The 18,731-nt window shown below is 41.4% G+C and overlaps 2 protein-coding genes across 2 annotated transcripts; one reads left to right on the top strand and one right to left on the bottom strand.

Annotated features, from left to right (window-relative positions):
- Positions 1–843: 843 nt before the first annotated feature.
- Positions 844–8,135, top strand: kmt5ab (lysine methyltransferase 5Ab). The gene is made up of 8 exons (XM_055919821.1): positions 844–1,002; positions 1,537–1,637; positions 1,778–1,928; positions 5,066–5,264; positions 5,410–5,497; positions 6,407–6,466; positions 6,552–6,742; positions 7,195–8,135. The coding sequence occupies exons 1-8, from the start codon at positions 993–995 to the stop codon at positions 7,403–7,405; spliced, it is 1,011 nt and encodes a 336-aa protein (XP_055775796.1). The 5' UTR covers positions 844–992; the 3' UTR covers positions 7,406–8,135.
- Positions 8,041–15,440, bottom strand: LOC129853611 (RILP-like protein 2). The gene is made up of 4 exons (XM_055919822.1): positions 14,759–15,440; positions 14,383–14,534; positions 9,740–9,865; positions 8,041–9,300 (listed from the first exon to the last, which is right to left on the bottom strand). Exons 1-4 carry the CDS (start codon positions 15,161–15,163, stop codon positions 9,279–9,281), a joined length of 705 nt encoding a protein of 234 aa, XP_055775797.1. The 5' UTR covers positions 15,164–15,440; the 3' UTR covers positions 8,041–9,278.
- Between the last annotated feature and the right edge of the window lie 3,291 nt (positions 15,441–18,731).

Genomic DNA, 18,731 nt, shown 5'->3' with positions numbered 1-18,731 from the left:
TTAATTTAAAAAAATACACGATTTATTCAATTATTTTTCTTTAAGCTTTTTGTTATAGTGTATTGGGTTATAGTTTTAAGGCAAAATATAAAAAAGTTCATGTCAAACTCGGATGACAATAAAAAAAATTGATGACTGACCATACAGCTCCTGTAGCCTGTGCTAGTAATACGGATAACGTAACTCAAAAAATATTGCTATGCAATGTAATAAGGATATTATTACAATTAAATAAGTATTATCCAACACATATTATTGTTACAGTATAATGTTTAATAATGAAAAAATATATCCTAGGCGTAGGCCTACTCTACGTCATTTACGCTACATAATCATGACATACTTATTAAGCAATTAGTTACGAGGTGTGGTATATTGGCCTTATTGCTATTATAAACTGGCTACAAACATATTTAGAACATTAAAAATATATATTTTGTCATACCCGTGGTATATATCTTATACCACGGCTTTCATCCAATCAGAATTCAGGGCTCGAACTACCCAGTTTATAAAATGTGAATAATAACAAGCATTGGGGGGGGGCTGGGAAAGCAGGTCCTAAAATAGATAGGTAATAGGTAACCATTGGTAACATTTATCGTTATCAGATGAAAATATATATCAATTGACACATATTGGGAAAACCGAAACATGATGTAGCCTACTTGCTTACTGAGATTTTGAATAGATTTGCAATGCACAAATTCGTGCTTTTTTTAATCAAGTCAAGGACAGACACATTTATACATTTTGGCTTCTGACGTGTGTTTCGCGCCATGCCAATCACATGCTACTAGAGTAGTGTTTAACCAATCAGGGACGCAGTAGCTAGATTTTTAAATAGTTGTTATTGTGGGCACAGTGCGTGGTGGTCACTTGATTAGTCGGTTTCTGGTTATGCGTTTGTTTTCTAGCTAGCGTAACGAGGAACACTGCAAAACCTATAACGCAAATTCGTGCATATACTGTCTAGTTGTTGGAGATTTGAAATGGCGAAAGGTAAGTAGCGAAACAGGGAGTTTTGAGGAAGTTAACTTAGTTATCCAACGTTACTGTATCTAGCCAAAGACGTTAACGTTACTTAGTACAGTCGTAGCACGTTGCGTCTCTAATTTGACAAAAGTAAGCTAGAGAGAGACGTTAAATGTTTTTTTTATTTTGATAAAATTGACAAGCAACATTTGAGATTATATATTCATAAATGTACATTTTCAAAGATGCCCAGATTCAATGCTTCAGTCAAGTAACGATTAATTTGTCGTTTTTACTAAATTGCCTCAAATTACATAACTAGTAACAGTGCATTGTACAGTACAAATAATATTTGATGTATGATGAAATGCGATCTGTCCTCATTTTATTAATATTTTTCTGTATGGTGGCTTTTGTATTTATGTGCTCTGCTCTCGTGCCCGACTTGTTTATATTTGACCCCAATTTTTGGGGACTAACTAGCTAGCTAAAATAAACCTTGGATATGGTAGGCTATATCAAGGTCAACCTAGTTAACCTCTTGACATGTTTGCCTCAAAGGGAAGAAAAAAATGCTGACCACCTACAAGGGACCCGAGGGAACCCTTCAGCCCAAACAAGTCGAGAAGGAGACAAAGGAAAATAAACCAGAATTGAATGGGGTAACTTGTTATTGTGTTGGAAATATAGCACTAATACAGGCTGGTATTGGTCATCAATACTTTTCAGGTGTTAGCTAGCTAAGTTACACCAGTGCATGTTGCATACATTCACCCATTATGGAAACATTAATGTGTTGCAGGATGCAGGTAATGGTCAGAGCACTTTACCAAGTCTTCAGAGTCCCAGCAAACCTAAATCTCCTCTCTGCAACAACTCAAGTTCTCTCAGCCAAGAGGAAAATGTGCCTGAGAAATTGACTCTACAAACTGAGAAATCAAAGCAAGGGAAAGGTAACCCACCATTTGTTTTTCCCATCCACCACCAATAATGACAATGGACTTTTACCATCTCGTTTTCTAAACCATACAATATTGATTATCGTCTGAATAAGACCTTAAAAACCCACCAGATGTCAAATAAAATTGTCTTGGTCGCGTATACGTATTTAGCAGATGTTATTGCGGGTATAGCAAAATACTTGTTTTGTGTTCCTAGCTTGAACAGTGCAGTGATATCTTAATACACACATGTAAAAGCATTAAGAAATATAAATATTAGAACGAGCAGTGTGTGTATACACTACTTGACCAAAAGTATGTGGACACCTGTTCATCAAACATCTCATTCAAAAATCATGGGCCTTAAATTTGGTATTGCCCCCGATCCCCTTTCTGCTACACTATATACAAAAGTATGTGGACACCACTTCAAATTAGTGGATTTGGGCATTTCAGCCAAACCTGTTGCTGACAGGTGTTTAAAATTGAGTCATGTAATCTCCATAGACAAATATTGGCAGTAGAATGCCTTACTGAAGAGCTCAGTGACTTTCAATGTGGCACCATCATAGGATGCCATCTTTCCAACAAGTCAGTCCGGTCAACTGTAAGTGCTGTTATTGTGAAGTGGAAACGTCTAGGAGCAACAACTGCTCAGACTCATAGTGGTAGGCCACACAAGCTCACAGAGTGGGACCACCTAGTGCTGAAGCACGTAAAATAATCATCTGTCCTCGGTTGCAACACTCACTGAGTTCCAAACTAACTCTGGACGCAACATCTGCACAATAACTGCTTGTCGGGGGCTTCATGAAATGGGTTTGTGTGGCCGAGCAGCCGTACACAGCCTAAGATCACCATGATCAATGCCAAGTGTCGGTTGGAGTGGTGTAAAGCTCGACGCCATTGAACTCTGGAATAGTGGAAACGCATTCTCTGCAGTGATGAATCACGCTTCACCATCTCGCAGTCCAACGGACAAATCTGGGTTTGGCGGATGCCAGGAGAACGCTACCTTCCCCAATGCATTGTGCCAACTAAAGTTTGGTGGAGGAGGAATAATGGTCTGGGGCTGTTTTTCAAGGTTCGGGCTAGGCTTGCTAATGTCCCCGTGCAAAAAGTGAGGTCCATACAGAAATGGTTTGTCGAAATTGGTGTGGAAGAACTTGACTGGCCTGCACAGAGCCCAGACCTCAACCCCATCGAACAACTTTGTGATGAATCGGAATGCCGACTGCGAGCCAGGCCTAACCACTCAACATCTGTGCCTGACCTCACTAATGCTCTTGTGGTTGAATGGAAGCAAGTCCCCACTAAAATGTTCCAACATTTAGTGGAAAGCCTTCCCAGAAGAGTTGAGGCTGTTATAGCAGAAACGGGGGGACCAACTCCATATTAACACTTACTTTGGCCGCCTTTCCTTCCAGTTCTCTGTTGCCAATGACTGGAACGAATTGCAAAAATCATTTAAGCTGGAAACATATCTCCCTCTAGCTTTAAGCATCAGCTGTCAGAGCAGCTTACCGGTCACTGTACCTGTACACCGCCAATCTGTAAATAGCACACCCAACTACCTCATCACCACATTATTTATTTTCTTGCTCTTTTGCACCCCAGTGTCTCACTCCAGTGTTAATGCTAAATTGTTATTATTTTGCCTCTGGCCTATTTATTGCCGTACCTCCCTACTTTTAATACATTTGCACACACTGTACATAGATTTTTTTTCTATTGTGTTATTGACTGTAGGTTTAACTCTGTTTTTGTTGCGTTGCTTTGCTTTATCTTGGCCAGATCGCAGTTGTAAATGAGTACTTGTTCTCAACTGGCCTACCTGGTTAAATAAAAAAATTGAATGCCCATGATTTTGGAATGAGATGTTCGAGCAGGTGTCCACATACTTTTGGTTGTGTGATGGAATGAATAGACAATAGGGCTAGAATATGTAGTATATGTACAGCGGTAGTTATAGGATGGGCCTTGACTAGAATACAGTATATACATATGAAGTGGGTAAAACAGTGTGTACCGTAAGCATTATTTAATGTGACCAGTGTTCCATGACTATGTACATAGGGCAACAGCCTTTACTGTGCATGGTAGTGTAACCGGGTGGTAGCCGTCTAGTGACAGAAGTTCAGGGCAGGGGCCAACTAGTGGTGACTTTAACAGTCTAATGGCCTTGAGAGAGAAGCTGTTTTTCAGTGTCTCGGTTCCAGCTTTGCTGCATGTGTACTGATCTAGCCTTCGGGATTGTAGCGGGGTGAACAGGCTATGGCTTGGGTGGCTGAGGTCCTTGATCTTCTTGGCCTTCCTGTGACAGCGGGTGCTGTAGTTGTCGTCCTGGAGGGCAGGCAGTGTGCCCCTAGTTGGGCAGACCGCACCACCCGGTGGTTGCAGACGGTGCAGCTGCCGTACCAAGCGGTGATGCAGCCGGACAGGATGCTCTCAATTATGCATCTGTAAAAGTTTGTGGGTCTTATGGGCTGCTGTTGCACCTTCACACCCTGTCTGGGTGGACCATTTCAGATTGTCAGTGATGTGTACGCTGAGGAACTTGAAGCTTTTCACCTTCTCCACTGCAGCCACGTCGATGGCCACGTGCTGTCTCCTGAAGTCGACAATCAGCTGTTTTGTTGAGGGAGAGGTTATTTTCATGGCACCACTCTGCCAGGGACTTCACCGTCGTTGTTGGTAATAAGGCCTACCACTGTGTCGTCTGCAAACTTGATGATTGAGTTGGAGACGTCGTGCGTGGCCACGCAGTCATGGGTGTACAGGAGGGGGTGGAGTATGCACCCTTGTGGGGCCCCTGTGTTGAGGATCAGTGTAGTGGTGCTGTTGCCTACCTTCACCACCTGTGCGGCAGCCCATCAGGAAGTCCAGGACCCAGTTGCACAGGGCGGAGTTCATACCCAGGGCCTCGAGCCATGCAACGATTTCGCTCCATATGTTTTGTTTACCTCTAAATTCTTTGATAGTCAGGAGATCGAAGTTAAGTGACCTTCAGAATAATTTCCTGTGTGTGCATAGCAGCAGTGTCCACTGACCTATGTCTTATGACACAACTAATTGTTTTAGGCAGTATATTTTGCTTATGAAACCAGGTCTGATGTACATTGTGCTTCATTCCCAACTATTCTATTCAGTGAGACAGAATCAAGTTAACTCTCAAGCTGGCGTGTCTCGGCAAGAGGAGAATAAAGTGAGGACCTGCTTGGCTCTTCGACCCAGAGAAACAACTACCTTGAAGATCAAGGAGGATCCTAAATCGCACCCCAACCCAGGGCTTGCGCCAGATGTCCCCAAGCCCAAATCTAAGGGGGGAGCTAGTCAAAAAGTCAAAAAGTAAGTAGTGCTGACACGTCAATAAAATATTTGTTTAAATGGAGAACAGTATTTGTTGGTCAGGCCAGCACTTCATGACAGATCATCTGACCATTGGCGCATACGCTTGTTTCAGAATGGATTAATGTATTCTCTTTTCATCCAGAGCACAAGGCAGTGCTGCCCAAAACAGGAAGGTCACAGATTATTATCCGATTAGACAGAGTTCCAGAAAAAGCAAAGCTGAATTGAAGGTCAGTATATAATGCCAAAGTGAGTTGTGCTTCATGATCACCCATACTACCCCCACAAAGTAATGCTCAGAATTGAATAATGTGTAGTAGATGGATGCCTCTTGAACGCTAAACTTCCTACAATGATTTTAATCAGAACAGGACATCCATTCATCTAGTGTGTGGTGGTTTTTAGTTAAATTTTTTATTTTTTTATGTAATTCTCAGGTCAGGATTTAAGCAAATGCTCTCAATTCTAGTAGTAGCAGCTTGAACTAGTTAATGTTGAAGAACATGGTTATGAATAAGTAGCCTAGGCTACATCTAATAGCTGTATTACATACATGAACTCAGACCTGGCTGATCAGGGATTGTCTTCTGTGGAATTCATAATTGTTGGACAGGTTTAAATGTTTTTTCTTATCGTAAACCCTCCAATTCGAACTTGGGAGAGGATAATTTAGAACGCCTGAAGCTTAGAGTACTTGTGTTAAACTTCAAGAACATTGATCCTTCCTTTACAATCAAAGCATAGTATGCCTGTAAATGTAACCTTTATTTAACTAGGCAAGTCAGTTATGAACAAATTCCTATTTACAATCACTGCCTACCCTGGCTAAACCTGGACGACGCTGAGCCATTGTGCGCCGCCCTATGGGAGTCCCAATCACGGCCGGATGTGATACAGCCTGGATTCGAACCAGGGACTGTAGTGATGCCTTGCCTTACACTGAGATGCAGTGTCTTGAACCGCTGCGCCACTCGCGAGCAACACAATGCGCTGCTTTTTAAAATGGACAAATCTTTCTTTAGGGTCTAATCTGAGCAAATTCAAACTACAGAGTCAATTAAAAATGTATCTGTATTGTTTGACAGCCTCAATATTTGAGTCACTATAATTACTCATTAAAAACCACACTCTGCCAACAGAACGAAGAACACCGACATCTTGATGACCTGATAAAACATGGAGTTGAAGAAGGACTGCAGGTTGGTTTTGAAATTAAAGTCATATTTTACTGACCCTGATCATCTGAACCTGGAATTTGATTTTTACCTACTTAAACCCCAATAGGTAAAAAATATAGAGGGGAAGGGAAGAGGAGTGTTTGCCGTCAGATGTTTCAAGAAGGGTCAATTTGTAATTGAGTATCATGGTGACTTGTTGCATCTGACTGATGCCAAGAAGAGAGAGGCTCTGTATGCCCAAGACCCTGGGACTGGCTGCTACATGTACTATTTTCACTATCTCAGCAAAACCTACTGGTAAGTCATCTACACAAACTTAATTTTCAGTTTATATTAAGTAACCCTGACATACACGGAGTACCCCAAACATTAGAAACACCTTCCTAATATTGAGTTGCACTCCCATACGCACACACACAAATGGTGTGCCTGGCACCTACTACCCTACCCCATTCAAAGGCACTTGTCTTGCCCATTCACCTTCCGAATGGCATGTAGATGACAATCCATGTCTCAAGGCTTAAAAATCCTTCTTCAACCGGTCTCCTCCCTTTCTACACAGAGGGTTTAAAAAATATATATATAATAATTTTTGAAGTAGATTTAACAAGTGACATCAATAAGGGATCATGGCTTTCACCTGGTGTCATGGAAAGAGGTGTTAATGTTTTTGTATACTCAGTGTATGTATTGCCACAATATTGTCAGCTAGCTCATGGATGTTTTCAAATCTTTCATTTCCTTTACAGTGTTGATGCTACAAAAGAATCAACTCGCCTCGGAAGGCTGCTAAACCACAGTAAAAATGGCAACTGCCAGACCAAGCTCCATGACATGGATGGAATACCTCATCTCATACTGGTGGCTTCCAGGGACATTGTGGCAGAGGAAGAGCTGGTTTATGACTACGGAGACCGTAGCAAGGAATCAATATGTGCTCACCCATGGCTCAAATACTGATGTGCCACCAGACTATTCTCTCAAGAGAATGACTAGGTGCATTAATTTCTTCAAAAATAGAACCTGTTCTCTTTTTGTTTTTTAAAAATCCATTCCATTGGCCCTAAGGTGCAAACTGCTTTCCGGTGAGACAAATTAAGTGCGCCTGATGTTTTTCTGTCTTCTGCTTTTTCAAGCTTTACTTTTGGGCAAAACAGTGGCCGTATGAACAGGGTGGAGGACAACCTTTTAAGATTGCACATGGGTTAAATTTGTTTTTAAAACAATCAATTTATTGCTGGATTTGGATGGCGTTTTTATACATATTTAGGCCAGTGTGTCCATGACGTGTGAAATATAGTTTTTAACATACTAGCTATTGTTTTTAGGTTGCTTTTATATAAGTGATTCATTTATCAAGCTAGGTATGGTTCTAGTTGACGCAACAATTTTCATATGCGTGTCAATGCTGTCCTGGCTTCGGGGAGAACAGCTTATACTTGATTTGAAAATGTAGCTTTTGTTGCAATGGGTGAAACATCCTAATGAAGTTTGAATACAATGTAAGTTGCTCTTTTTGAGCATAAATGAACTGTGTACATAGACAAATCTTTTCATAAATCTGGCTAGCATGGAAGCTCAGTTTGCAAAGCATAGAAAGGCAAGCTTTTTAATATTCAGACGTGCAACAGTCCAGCATCCTTGTATGAGTATTTCACAACGTGCAACAGATTAAATATATTTGGTGTGATTTTCTAACCGTAATAATTTTGAAATGGTTTTCTTTACAGGTGCTCTATTGTTTGAGAGGTTAAATGGTAGAGTTCAAAAGCCCTTTGTGCTAGTATAAAAGTTATATTCAATCACTCAGTAAAAAGCAAAGAAAATGTCCAGAACTTGCATTAAAAAAATTCAGGGTGAACAATTTTGTCAACACTTTTTATATAGGCTCTTATACCTTGTGGTGCCCACCTGCCCTCAGAAAAGCCTAAATTTGTCATGTCATAAACTCTACATGGTGTCAAGAGTTCCACAGGTGTGCTGGCACATTGACTCCAATGCTTCCCACAGTTGTCAAGTTGGCTGGATGTCCTTTGGGTGGTGGACCATTCTTGATATACATGAGAAATTGTTGAGTGGGAAAAAACCTAGCAGCGTTGCAATTCTTTGACACAAACTGGTGCGCTTGGCACCTAATACCGTATACCGTTCAACGGTACTGGTCTTGCCCAGTCACTGAATGGTACCAATACACAATCCATGTCTCAAGGTTTAAAAATCCTTTAACCTGTCTCCTCCCCTTAATCTACACTGATTAAGTGGATTTAACAAGTGACACCTATAAGGGATCATAGCTTTCACCTGGTCAGTCTCGTGGTAAGAGCAGGTGTTAATGTTTTGTATACTCAGTGTACATTTAAAAAATAAACTATTTGCTAAAACATTCCAATGGCAGTACGGTAGTCTTGGAGGTCCTGTCTCTACTGTTTTAACCCCCCGGCTTGAATGTTGGTCTTTGCAAGGTTCCATCTGTTCATCCAGAGTTTGAGCCAAATAGTGATGAATGTTCAACCAAAAAGGAATCCTGTTACAGTTCATTTTTGTACAAAGTTCAAGGAAACATGAGTTTGGCGTGCATCTACCATGTTATCTACCTATAGTGCAGAAATAGGAATTTCCCCTTAACTATTAATGACATGACACAAATCTATAAAAACAATGCAGAGATACTTTTAAAAGGTGTGATTGTTCTAGAGTTTAAAAATGCCATTAATTCATAAAAAAATGTAAAATTATTCTAAGACAAAGAAAGCATAGGGGGGGAAAGTGTGCATAAAAATGTTTGGTTTATCGTTAGTATTAATGCTTTAGGTCCTTCTCACACCGGTTGTCCTCATTTCCGCCTGAATGAAAACCTACAAATAAAGACATTAGTTCAGAATGCATTTGAGAAAGCTTGCTCTGCAATCTTTTTTTGCCAACACAATTTAGGTTCCTATAAGCTACTGGTCTTTACAAAGGAGGTAAAGGGGGAGTGCAGACCATAACAATGCTGACCACAACAGCCAAGCTGGCCTCGAAGTGGTCAGCAACAGTTACATCTGCTTTCTCTCTTCATTCAATCACACAGCATCAGCACAAACAGCAAGCAGGTCATTATAAGGCAGAGATGGACTGTGAGAACAAACTACCCCTGGTTGTCCATCCTGTGATACCATGATGAATGTCTCTGAAATACTTAATGTTTTTTCAGAGTGTAAATCAACCTCTTCAAACTACATGCTTTTCACACACTTCACTATGGATGTTAAATTGTTATGCAACGTTCATTTGTGAAAAAAGCTCATTGCTTACAGCTTTCTGATGGTATTTTCCTCTTTTGGTTCCTCTTTAGTCTCATCTGTTGTGTCAGGAACCGAAGGGGATGGAAATTCCAGGTCAGCCTTTACCATGGCATGCTTGCCCTGTGAGTGCATCCCACTGCAAGAACAGAGCACTTAATTAAAAGGGGAACAGCAGCAAATTTAGGGAATTTGTCTAACTACCTAAACTTCTCTGAATTAGTGTTGGACTATCTCAAAGTGCCTCTCCCCTGAGTTAAACAGCAAATCTACTGACAGTAATTACATTCTGTCAGCGAACATGCACTGAACAAAAATATAAATGAAACATGTAAAGTGCTGAAATAAAAGATCCCAGAAATGTTCTGCATGCACTAAAAGCTTATTTCTCTCAATTTGTTTAAATCCCTATTAGTGAGCATTTCTCCTTTGCCAAGATAATCCATCCACCTACCAAGTGTGGCATATCAAGAAGCTGATTAGACAGCATGATCATTACACAGGTGAACCTTGTGCTGGGAACAAAAGGCCACTAAAATGTGCAGTTTTGTTACACAACACAGTGCCACAAGTCTCTCAAGTTGAGGGAGCATGCAAATGGCATGCTGATTGCAGGAATGTCCACCAGAGCTGTTGCCAGAGAATTGAATGTTCATTTCACTACCATAAGCCGCCTCCAATGTTGTTTTAGAGAATTTGTCAGTGCGTCCAACCAGCCTCACAACCGCAGCCCAAATTTAACCATGCCAGCCCAGGACCTCCACATCTGGCTTCTTCACCTGCAGGATTGTCTGAGACCAGCCACCTGGACAGCTGACAACTGGGTTTGTACAACCGAAGAATTTATGCACAAACTGTCAAATTGTTTCAAGGATGCTCATCTGCGTGCTCATTGTCCTCACCAGCGTCTTGACCTGACTGCAGTTCACCGTCGTAACCGACTTCAGTGGATAAATGCTCACCTTCGATGGCCACTGGCATGCTGGAGAAGTGTAATCTTTACGGATTAATCCCGGTTTCAACTGTACCGGGCAGGTGGCAGACAGCATGTATGGCGTCATGTGGGCGAGTGGTTTGCTGATGTCTACGTTGTGAACTGACTGCCCCATGGTGGCAATGGGGTTATGGTATTGGCAGGCATAAGCTACGGACAATGAACACAATTGCATTTTATTGATGGCAATTTGAATGCACAGAGATACTGTGACGAGATCCTGAGGCCCATTGTCGTGCCATTCATCCGCCGCCATCACCTCATGTTTCAGCATGATGATGCATCGCCCCATGTCACACAGATCTGTACACAGTTTCTAGAAGCTGAAAATGTCCCGGTTCTTCCATGACCTGCATACTCACCAGACATGTCACAGATTGAGCATGTTTGTGATTCTTTGTATCGACGTGTACTACAGCGTATTCCAGTTCCCGCCAAAATCCAGCAACTTCCCACAGCCATTGAAGAGGAGTGGGGCCTAAATAATTTAATTCAATTGACTGATTTCCTTATATGAACTGTAACTAAGTAAAATCTTGAAATTGTTGCATATTGCATTTTTTTGTTCAGTGTAAATTCGGGAAGCCTAATTGATTAAGATACCACAAACATTCACAGGTTCACAACTTTTTACCTTTTCTGAGATCTCTGCCAAGCAAGAGGGGAACAGCAGCCCGTGGGTTTATTGCACATACAACAACACACGAATGAGGGAATTCTTAAAACAACACTGTCACCGGCAGTTTTCAAAATACATCAGACTTTACCACATCACCCAACAAGCCTTTTAATATAGGCGTATTGTCAGAAGCCATTTCTTTCTTTCAATGCCTTTCGCTGTAGCCTAAACCAAGCAGAAAATGTGCAAGTCCTGTGCGACACAACACACAACTTTCACTTGAGAAATGTATACAGAAGCAAACATTTCACCCACCTTTTTAGATAAGAATATATCTGCATACCTTTCTGTCATGTCAACCATCTGCTTGTCTTCATAAACGTTCACTCACGTAGCCTATTATGGGGTAGCAAATCTAGTCCAGTTTCTAGACCAGGGATGAGCGACTGATGGTGGTGGGGGCCACAAAAAAATCTGAATGTATGATACTGGGCCGCAGTGGCTCACAGGTCTGAGTACCCACATCCATACCCACACGTGCGGTCAGAACCGGCCCTAGCCTTTTGGGGGCCTTAAGTGAAATTTAGTTTTGGGGTCTCCCCTCCACCTTGCGAGCAAAACAGTTTAGCGGCCCCCCTCTCTACAGTGTTTTAAAGATAATTTACTGCAAATCTATTTAGCAATTTTATAACTCATTCCATGGAATTCTATACATTTGGCTCAGGGAGATCGTTCAAGATTGACTTTGAAATTGGATGTCTTTCCATGTCCTGAGGACGTCGGGAAATTCCATCAAAACCGGCCACTAGGGGCAAATGTGTGCTACAGTGATCCCTCGCCACTTCGCGGTTCACTTATCGCGGATTCGCTATTTCGCGGATTTTCATAATGCATTTTTTTTTTTTTTTTGGTGCATTGTGCTCTGCATTCTGATTCGCTAAAAACTCACTCCCGCTTCTTGTATCAAAACATGCTACGAATTGGACACGAGAGATGAGGAGGAAGGACTAACGCTTGGTCGCTTAGCAACCATGGTGCGAATGGCCACTGAACTTAAGCGAGTAGCTGAGGAATGGGACCCTTTGATGAGCCGTTCATTACAGTTCTCCAACGTAATCGATGGTGGCATGTCGGTGTACAAGGATCTTTTTGCAAAGAAGAAAAAAGAGCGACAACAGCTGCCTATCACTATGTTCTTCTCCCGAACAAACACACCTGCACCGCGGGCTTCAGAAGAAGAGAACACTGCAGAGCGCAGTCAGGATGCAGCAGCCCAGTCTGAAGAGCAGTGAAACGGCCTACACGTGAGTCACTGTATTTGTATACATGTAATAGTTGCTAATTGTAAAAAAAAAAAAAAAAATTCTATTTCGCGGATTTCACTTATCGCGGGTCATTTTCGGAACGTAACCCCCGCGATAAACGAGGGATTACTGTATTACCATCAAGTAGGCTTGCGTTTTGTTACGGGGATGGCAGATGGGTGTAATCCCATGACTCTGGGTCAGAAGGTTGTGTGTTTGATCCCAGTTGTGGACACTTTTTTAAAAAACTTTTTTTATCCTTATCCCAACCCTTACCTTAACCATTCGGGAATGAGTACATAAACTTAACTTCGAAATTTGATGTTTAGAGAAATGGAACGATGCAGAGCAGCAGGAGCAACCCAGGGTGTCAAAAACACTTTCAAATCTGACGTTTGGAGAAACGTGGATAAACGTCTATTTCTACAGTGAGATTGTGAGAGCTTTTTAATTTTGCCATAGGGTGGAGAGAAATGTTTACAGTTTTTAATATGATATCTGAGTGAGTGACTAACAAAGTCAATGGGGGGCCCCCAGTCAGTAATTTGAACATGATTACTACAGGTTTAAATAGCTGGCTGCTAGACTAACTTATCAATCTAAAAAATGTTAGCTGACATGGGCTAATTGAGTGACGGTCAGCAGGAAAACTGCTGATGCACAACCAAATTTCAAAATTGCACCTTGTGTATTCTACTATTCTAACTCTCAACAGTAAGTTGAGACCCTGACTGAGTAAATTTGTTTGTCTTGTTAAATTGATCCGCAGGCCTACAAAAGCTGCCAGTTGCCCATCCCTGTTCTAGACAGACATACAAAGTAAATTGAAAGCAGGTGAGGGATTCTGGTGGTTCTGTTATGGCTGTGTGGGGCATTTCCCTGAAATGGCTTAGATCCAATAAACCCCTTAGAGAGCAAGGTAAAAGCCAATAAATACACAGCCATTCTGAGTGATCACCTTCAACCTATGGTGAAATATTTCTATCCTGATGGGAGTGTTCTCTTCCAATGACAATGCCCCCATCCACAGGGCAAAGTTGTCACTGAATGGTTTTATGAAAGTTTTAACTATGGAAGCCATATGCCATAGTCTCAGCCATATGCCCATAGTCTCAGTCACCAAATCTATATACTTTGTATCCCTCATTTACTCGAGTGTTTCCTTTATTTTGGAAACTGTATCTCTGTCTAGAAGCTGGGCTAGATTATCCCATAGTAGGCTATGTGAGTGAAAGTTTATGAAGACAAAAGCTGTGGAATTATTAGACTTTCTTATATAAAAAGGTGGGTGAAATGTTTGCTTCAGTATACATTTCCCGAGCACTAAAGTTGCACTGGACTCCGGCATTTTCTGCTTGCTTTAGGCTACAGAGAAAGGCCTTGGAAGAAATAAATGGCTTCTGACAATTATGCCTATAGTAAAAAGCTTGTTTTGTTGGGTGATGTATTTTGAAAAAATCTATCACACAAAATGTATATGTCGTATCTCACAATTGATTGGGCTTTGGTATGTTCGCTGTAACAGAACGTTTATTTTTTCCCTATAGATTTGCTGTATTCCACAAAGTTACATCTAACTTTGTGATCTAGCTCTACCTCACTCTCCCTGAGTGAGGTATGCACTTTGACACAGTCCAACACTTAAGTCAGAGGTTTAGGCACTTCTTAGACAGAGTTCCCCTTTAAATTTGTGTAAATGTTGGTTGGGGGGACTGGTCAGGTCTGGCTCTGTATTCTACCTCTTGTAGAGCTGCAACTCTTCCTGGGCCACCAATAGCTGTGCCTTGAGCTGGTTCCTCTCCTGAAGCACCTCCTTCAGCTCCTGCATTGTGAAGCGTGGTCTGTTGGGATCTTTCATGTCTACCACCAGTTTGTTTGGTCCTAGTGTTTGCTGAGAGAAGGTATTGATTAAAGGGATAAACTCATAACAAAAAAGAGTCCACACAACTGTGTGTTGCAAAGTAGAGTGTATAGCAACCCAGTGAAACGTAAAACAACCATTACATACCCTGACAGAACCTAGTCCAGTTAGACATGACCACGTTATGGGAAATTAAATGTATCGATTCTGTCCACAACTGTAAAAAATTCCTGGTCTGAAAACATCAAACTCACCTCTTTCTGACCGACAGAACTTTCTCTCACGATTCTATCCAGTTCACTTTTCAAGTTGTCTCGTTCCATTTTCAACTCCTCCAGCGATAGGTTGTGCTTATTCACTAACGTTTCAAACATCTCCAAAACACGAACAATTTTGTATTGCAAATCTGAGACTTCCTCGCCTGTATTAATTATTTTCAACAAATCTCTGCCAATGACGTATGAAATGTCATAAACATCTTCCACTGTCAGCCCAAATGCGTCCTTCTCGAACGCAGAAGCGGGTGAGGACTTGGACTCGTTCAACTCTTCCATTTCTCGTGTTCCAAAAACGCACCGAATTGAGTTGAAAGAAACACGAATATGTTTTCTCAACCGGTGGGACCGATTTCTCAAATCCACCGTTATGACATTTAACATAGAATAAACGTATGAACTGTAATAAATGTAGTTCCATGCGAGCTACAGTAGCCAATTCAAGTTAGTAACTGAATGGACCATCCTCTTTGAAAATGTTTAATGGTTGACCAGAGTATAGTGACATACAAATAAGCCAATAGTGATAGCCTGTTCCGCCGCTTGTAACAAGAGAGCAACGTTTCCGTGGCGACCGTGAAGCCATGCGCATAATCGGCTAAACAGCACGTGATGTTTCCCCGTTATTTTCAACTTTGTACTTGGAACTTCAATGTCTGAAGTTAGATTGACATTCCGTCAACCAGGGGGCCTTGTGGGCATCAGAAAGCTTGAAGGGATCCCTGAAAAGGCAGCGATAAAATCATCAGAATTAACAAGGCAAACAAATATGCTAGAACTGACAGGCATTAAAACATTGTGCAATTTTATGTTTGAGTGTCCAACAATTGAGCAAACACTGAGAACAGGTTGAAAACATAATCTATTGGAAAAAATAGCCTTTGATCATAGTCACATCACATTAAAAACACTGCAATTCTATATGTTTGAGTGTCAAAAATTGAGCAAACATTGAAAACTGGATTGAAAACCATATCTATTGAAAAAATTGCTTCCGATCATATTCACATCACAGGTAGTCAACAATATGCCAGCTTGTAATACAGTCTACTTACTGCTAGTATAAAGCACCATATCTGTACAACAAAATATTTATTGAAAAGGCACAGGATATCTCAGATAGCACATTCTTCTCTCCAGAATGAATCTCTCATTGTCCCATTAGGACAACTTTGTCCTGACAATCCTACTTGGCATAATGCTTTTTATGAATTTCTTCATAGGTTCATCTTACTCACTTTAGGCCTCAAAACACCAAGCTCTCCTGTCAAACTACGCCCTGAATATGAGTCATCTGACTATCCCAGCCTGAGCACATATTTTTGGTACTGTATTCAACCAGTACTCCAATAATTCACCCTCTGGCGCTCCCCTACACCCTCTGGTGGTAACTGGCTGTTGGGCATTCCCGTGACAATTGTTGGTGCAAGGACTCCCATGACAATTGATGGTGCACGGACCACAAGCCCATTCCTGTACTGTTTGTACTTGGAGACCACCAGCACGGGACATTATAGGTCCCAGCTAATGGATGCTTCAGTGCCTCCTGAGCCTGCTTCGTGTGCAAATAATCTCCTCTCTTCCACATATCTGGCACCTCCTCTGGTCGCCTCATGTCTCCGGAGAAGATGCTGAACCTGGAGAGGTGCAATGAGAGAAATTAAAAACTCAGGTTACACCCTGCCAATAAATGTCCTAGCCATGCCAATACTACTACTGAGATCAATAGCAATACTTTGGTTACACTTAAGATTGTTCATGAAGTGATAACAATGAGTTCTCCAGGGAGGACATCATGCATGTGGATTTGTGGCTTGTGGCACATGTGGCCTTCTAAAATGAATGGAAGATGGAGGTAGTAATAGTGAGTTGCTTGATTAGTATATTGGCAAAGGAGGTGAAAATATTAATGATCATGGCATTTATTATGATGAGCTGATTAAAAATCTGAATTAAGATCTACACATTATCAGCCAATAAGAATACTCCCACCACACATCATGCAAACATGATCACAAGGAAGTATTGCATTTGAGATTACATGAGGTACTGTGCTTTGGTACAGTGGAGGTGCTTGGCTCAAGAACAATGACATCAAAAATGTTGAGAAAATACAATTAAAGTTCATACAAAGGACATAATATTCTGATTGGCTGTAACGTTGGCTCGTCTGCAATCAACCCTGCTGCTACCATTGGCATTACTGCAGTGAATATCCTGTCCAAAGAAGCACAGACGGTGACATAAGTGAAATTACTATTGAGAGTTGTGGTGTAATGTGACTTCTTTACAACACTCAGGTTGGCGAGGTAGGCGAGCCAGACCAAGACGAAGTAAGCTACTCAAATAATCATTATCATCCATCACAATTTGTTTGTGGAGTGAGGTAATTTGTCTCCCCTTCATGAACTTTACAATACTTTTTTATTTACCTTCATGAAATGATTATGATAGTTGAAAAATGTCATGTCACAGAAGGGTGCTGAAACTTCATCCAGGTTCACTCCAAGCAAGCATTGTGGAAACGAAGTTTGTTTTACTGGTCAGTAACCACGTTTCCATCCACAATTTTTATGCGAGTAGTCATACAGTATAACAATAAAATACAACGACAGCTGTGATGGAAACAGGAAGTTTCGGTACAATTTTATAAATGCACACACAAAATATGTTCGTTCGACATAGTAGCACCTTTTTGTGTTGGTAAAATTAAGTGCAAAATGCAAGAAATTGTGGTGGAAACTCCTTTTATGCACAAATATTGATATAATAACCATCATATCGAAGTACATTTGGAGTCACGCGATGATATGGCGTATGGTCTTCCTCAAACTACAGATGAAATAGATTATGAATAATTTGACAGGGTGGTGAAAGTGCATGGTGATGAGCTTGATGCTCTTTTCCAATAAATATCGAGGGTCTTATTCTGGTGACATGATTGTTGCACGACTGCCGTTTGGAAAATACAAATATTATCCATAATAATCTCATCATGTAGACTAGCCTACCCGCACTGTATCTGCAAACTGTTGGCTAGAGCTCATGTACCAAGACCAGAGTAGACATGTGCTATTTAACACAACAGTTTTTGTGACAAAACTATTGGTAGAGTTGAAAATGCGATATAAACACATTGAACTTTTGATTTGTATTTGGTACATTAAAATGTAAGCAAAAAAATAGTTGAAGTGGGTCTAGGGTGTCCGGGTGGATGCTGTTTATGTGAGCCATGACCAGCCTTTCAAAGCACTTCATGGCTACTGACGTGAGTGCCACGGGGTGGTAAACATTTCGGCAGGTTACCTTCGCTTATCTTGGGCACAGGGACTATGGTGGTCTGCTTGAAATATGAAGGTATTACAGATGCGATCAGGGAGAGGTTGAAAATGTCAGTGAAGACACTTGACAGTTGGTCTGCGCATGCTTTGAGTACACGTCTTGGTAATCCATCTGGCCCAGCGGCTTTGTGAATGTTGACCTGTTTAAAGGTTTTGTTCACATCAGCTACTGAGAGCATTATCACACAGTCATCCAGAACAGCTGGTGCTCTCGTGCATGCTTCATTGTTGCTTGCCTCGAAGCGAGCATAAAAGGCTTTTAGCTCATCTGGTAGTCTCGCGTCACTGGGCAGCTCATGTCTGGGTTTCCCTTTGTAGTCGGTAATAGCTTTCAAGCCCTGCCACATCCGACGAGCGTCAGAGCCGGTATAGTAGGATTCAATCTTAATCTGGTTTTGACGCTTTGCTTGTTTGATGGTTCATCTGAGGGCATAGCTGGATTTCTTATAAGCGTCCAGATTAGTCTCCCGCTCCTTGAAAGCGACAGCTCTAGCCTTTAGCTCAATGCGGATGTTGCCTGTAATCCATGGCTTCTGGTTGGGATATGTACGTACAGTCACTGTGGGGATGACATCATCGATGCACTTATTGATGAAGCCAATGACTGAGGT

The sequence above is a fragment of the Salvelinus fontinalis genome, chromosome 4 (assembly GCF_029448725.1).
Source record: "Salvelinus fontinalis isolate EN_2023a chromosome 4, ASM2944872v1, whole genome shotgun sequence".
Taxonomy (NCBI): Eukaryota; Metazoa; Chordata; class Actinopteri; order Salmoniformes; family Salmonidae; genus Salvelinus; species Salvelinus fontinalis.
Note: the sequence above shows the minus strand (reverse complement) of the source record. Positions and strands in the feature narration are given on the sequence as shown.

Coding starts and splice junctions, on each gene's coding strand:
- kmt5ab (XM_055919821.1), top strand. Junction 1,638..1,777: donor ATAAACCAGAATTGAATGGG/GTAACTTGTTAT, acceptor AATGTGTTGCAG/GATGCAGGTAATGGTCAGAG. Junction 5,265..5,409: donor GCTAGTCAAAAAGTCAAAAA/GTAAGTAGTGCT, acceptor CTTTTCATCCAG/AGCACAAGGCAGTGCTGCCC.
- LOC129853611 (XM_055919822.1), bottom strand. CDS start 15,163: ATGTTAAATGTCATAACGGTGGATTTGAGAAATCGGTCCCACCGGTTG. Junction 9,866..14,382: donor GAGTTGCAGCTCTACAAGAG/GTAGAATACAGA, acceptor CTGTTCTTGCAG/TGGGATGCACTCACAGGGCA. Junction 9,301..9,739: donor GAAAATACCATCAGAAAGCT/GTAAGCAATGAG, acceptor CTTTATTTGTAG/GTTTTCATTCAGGCGGAAAT.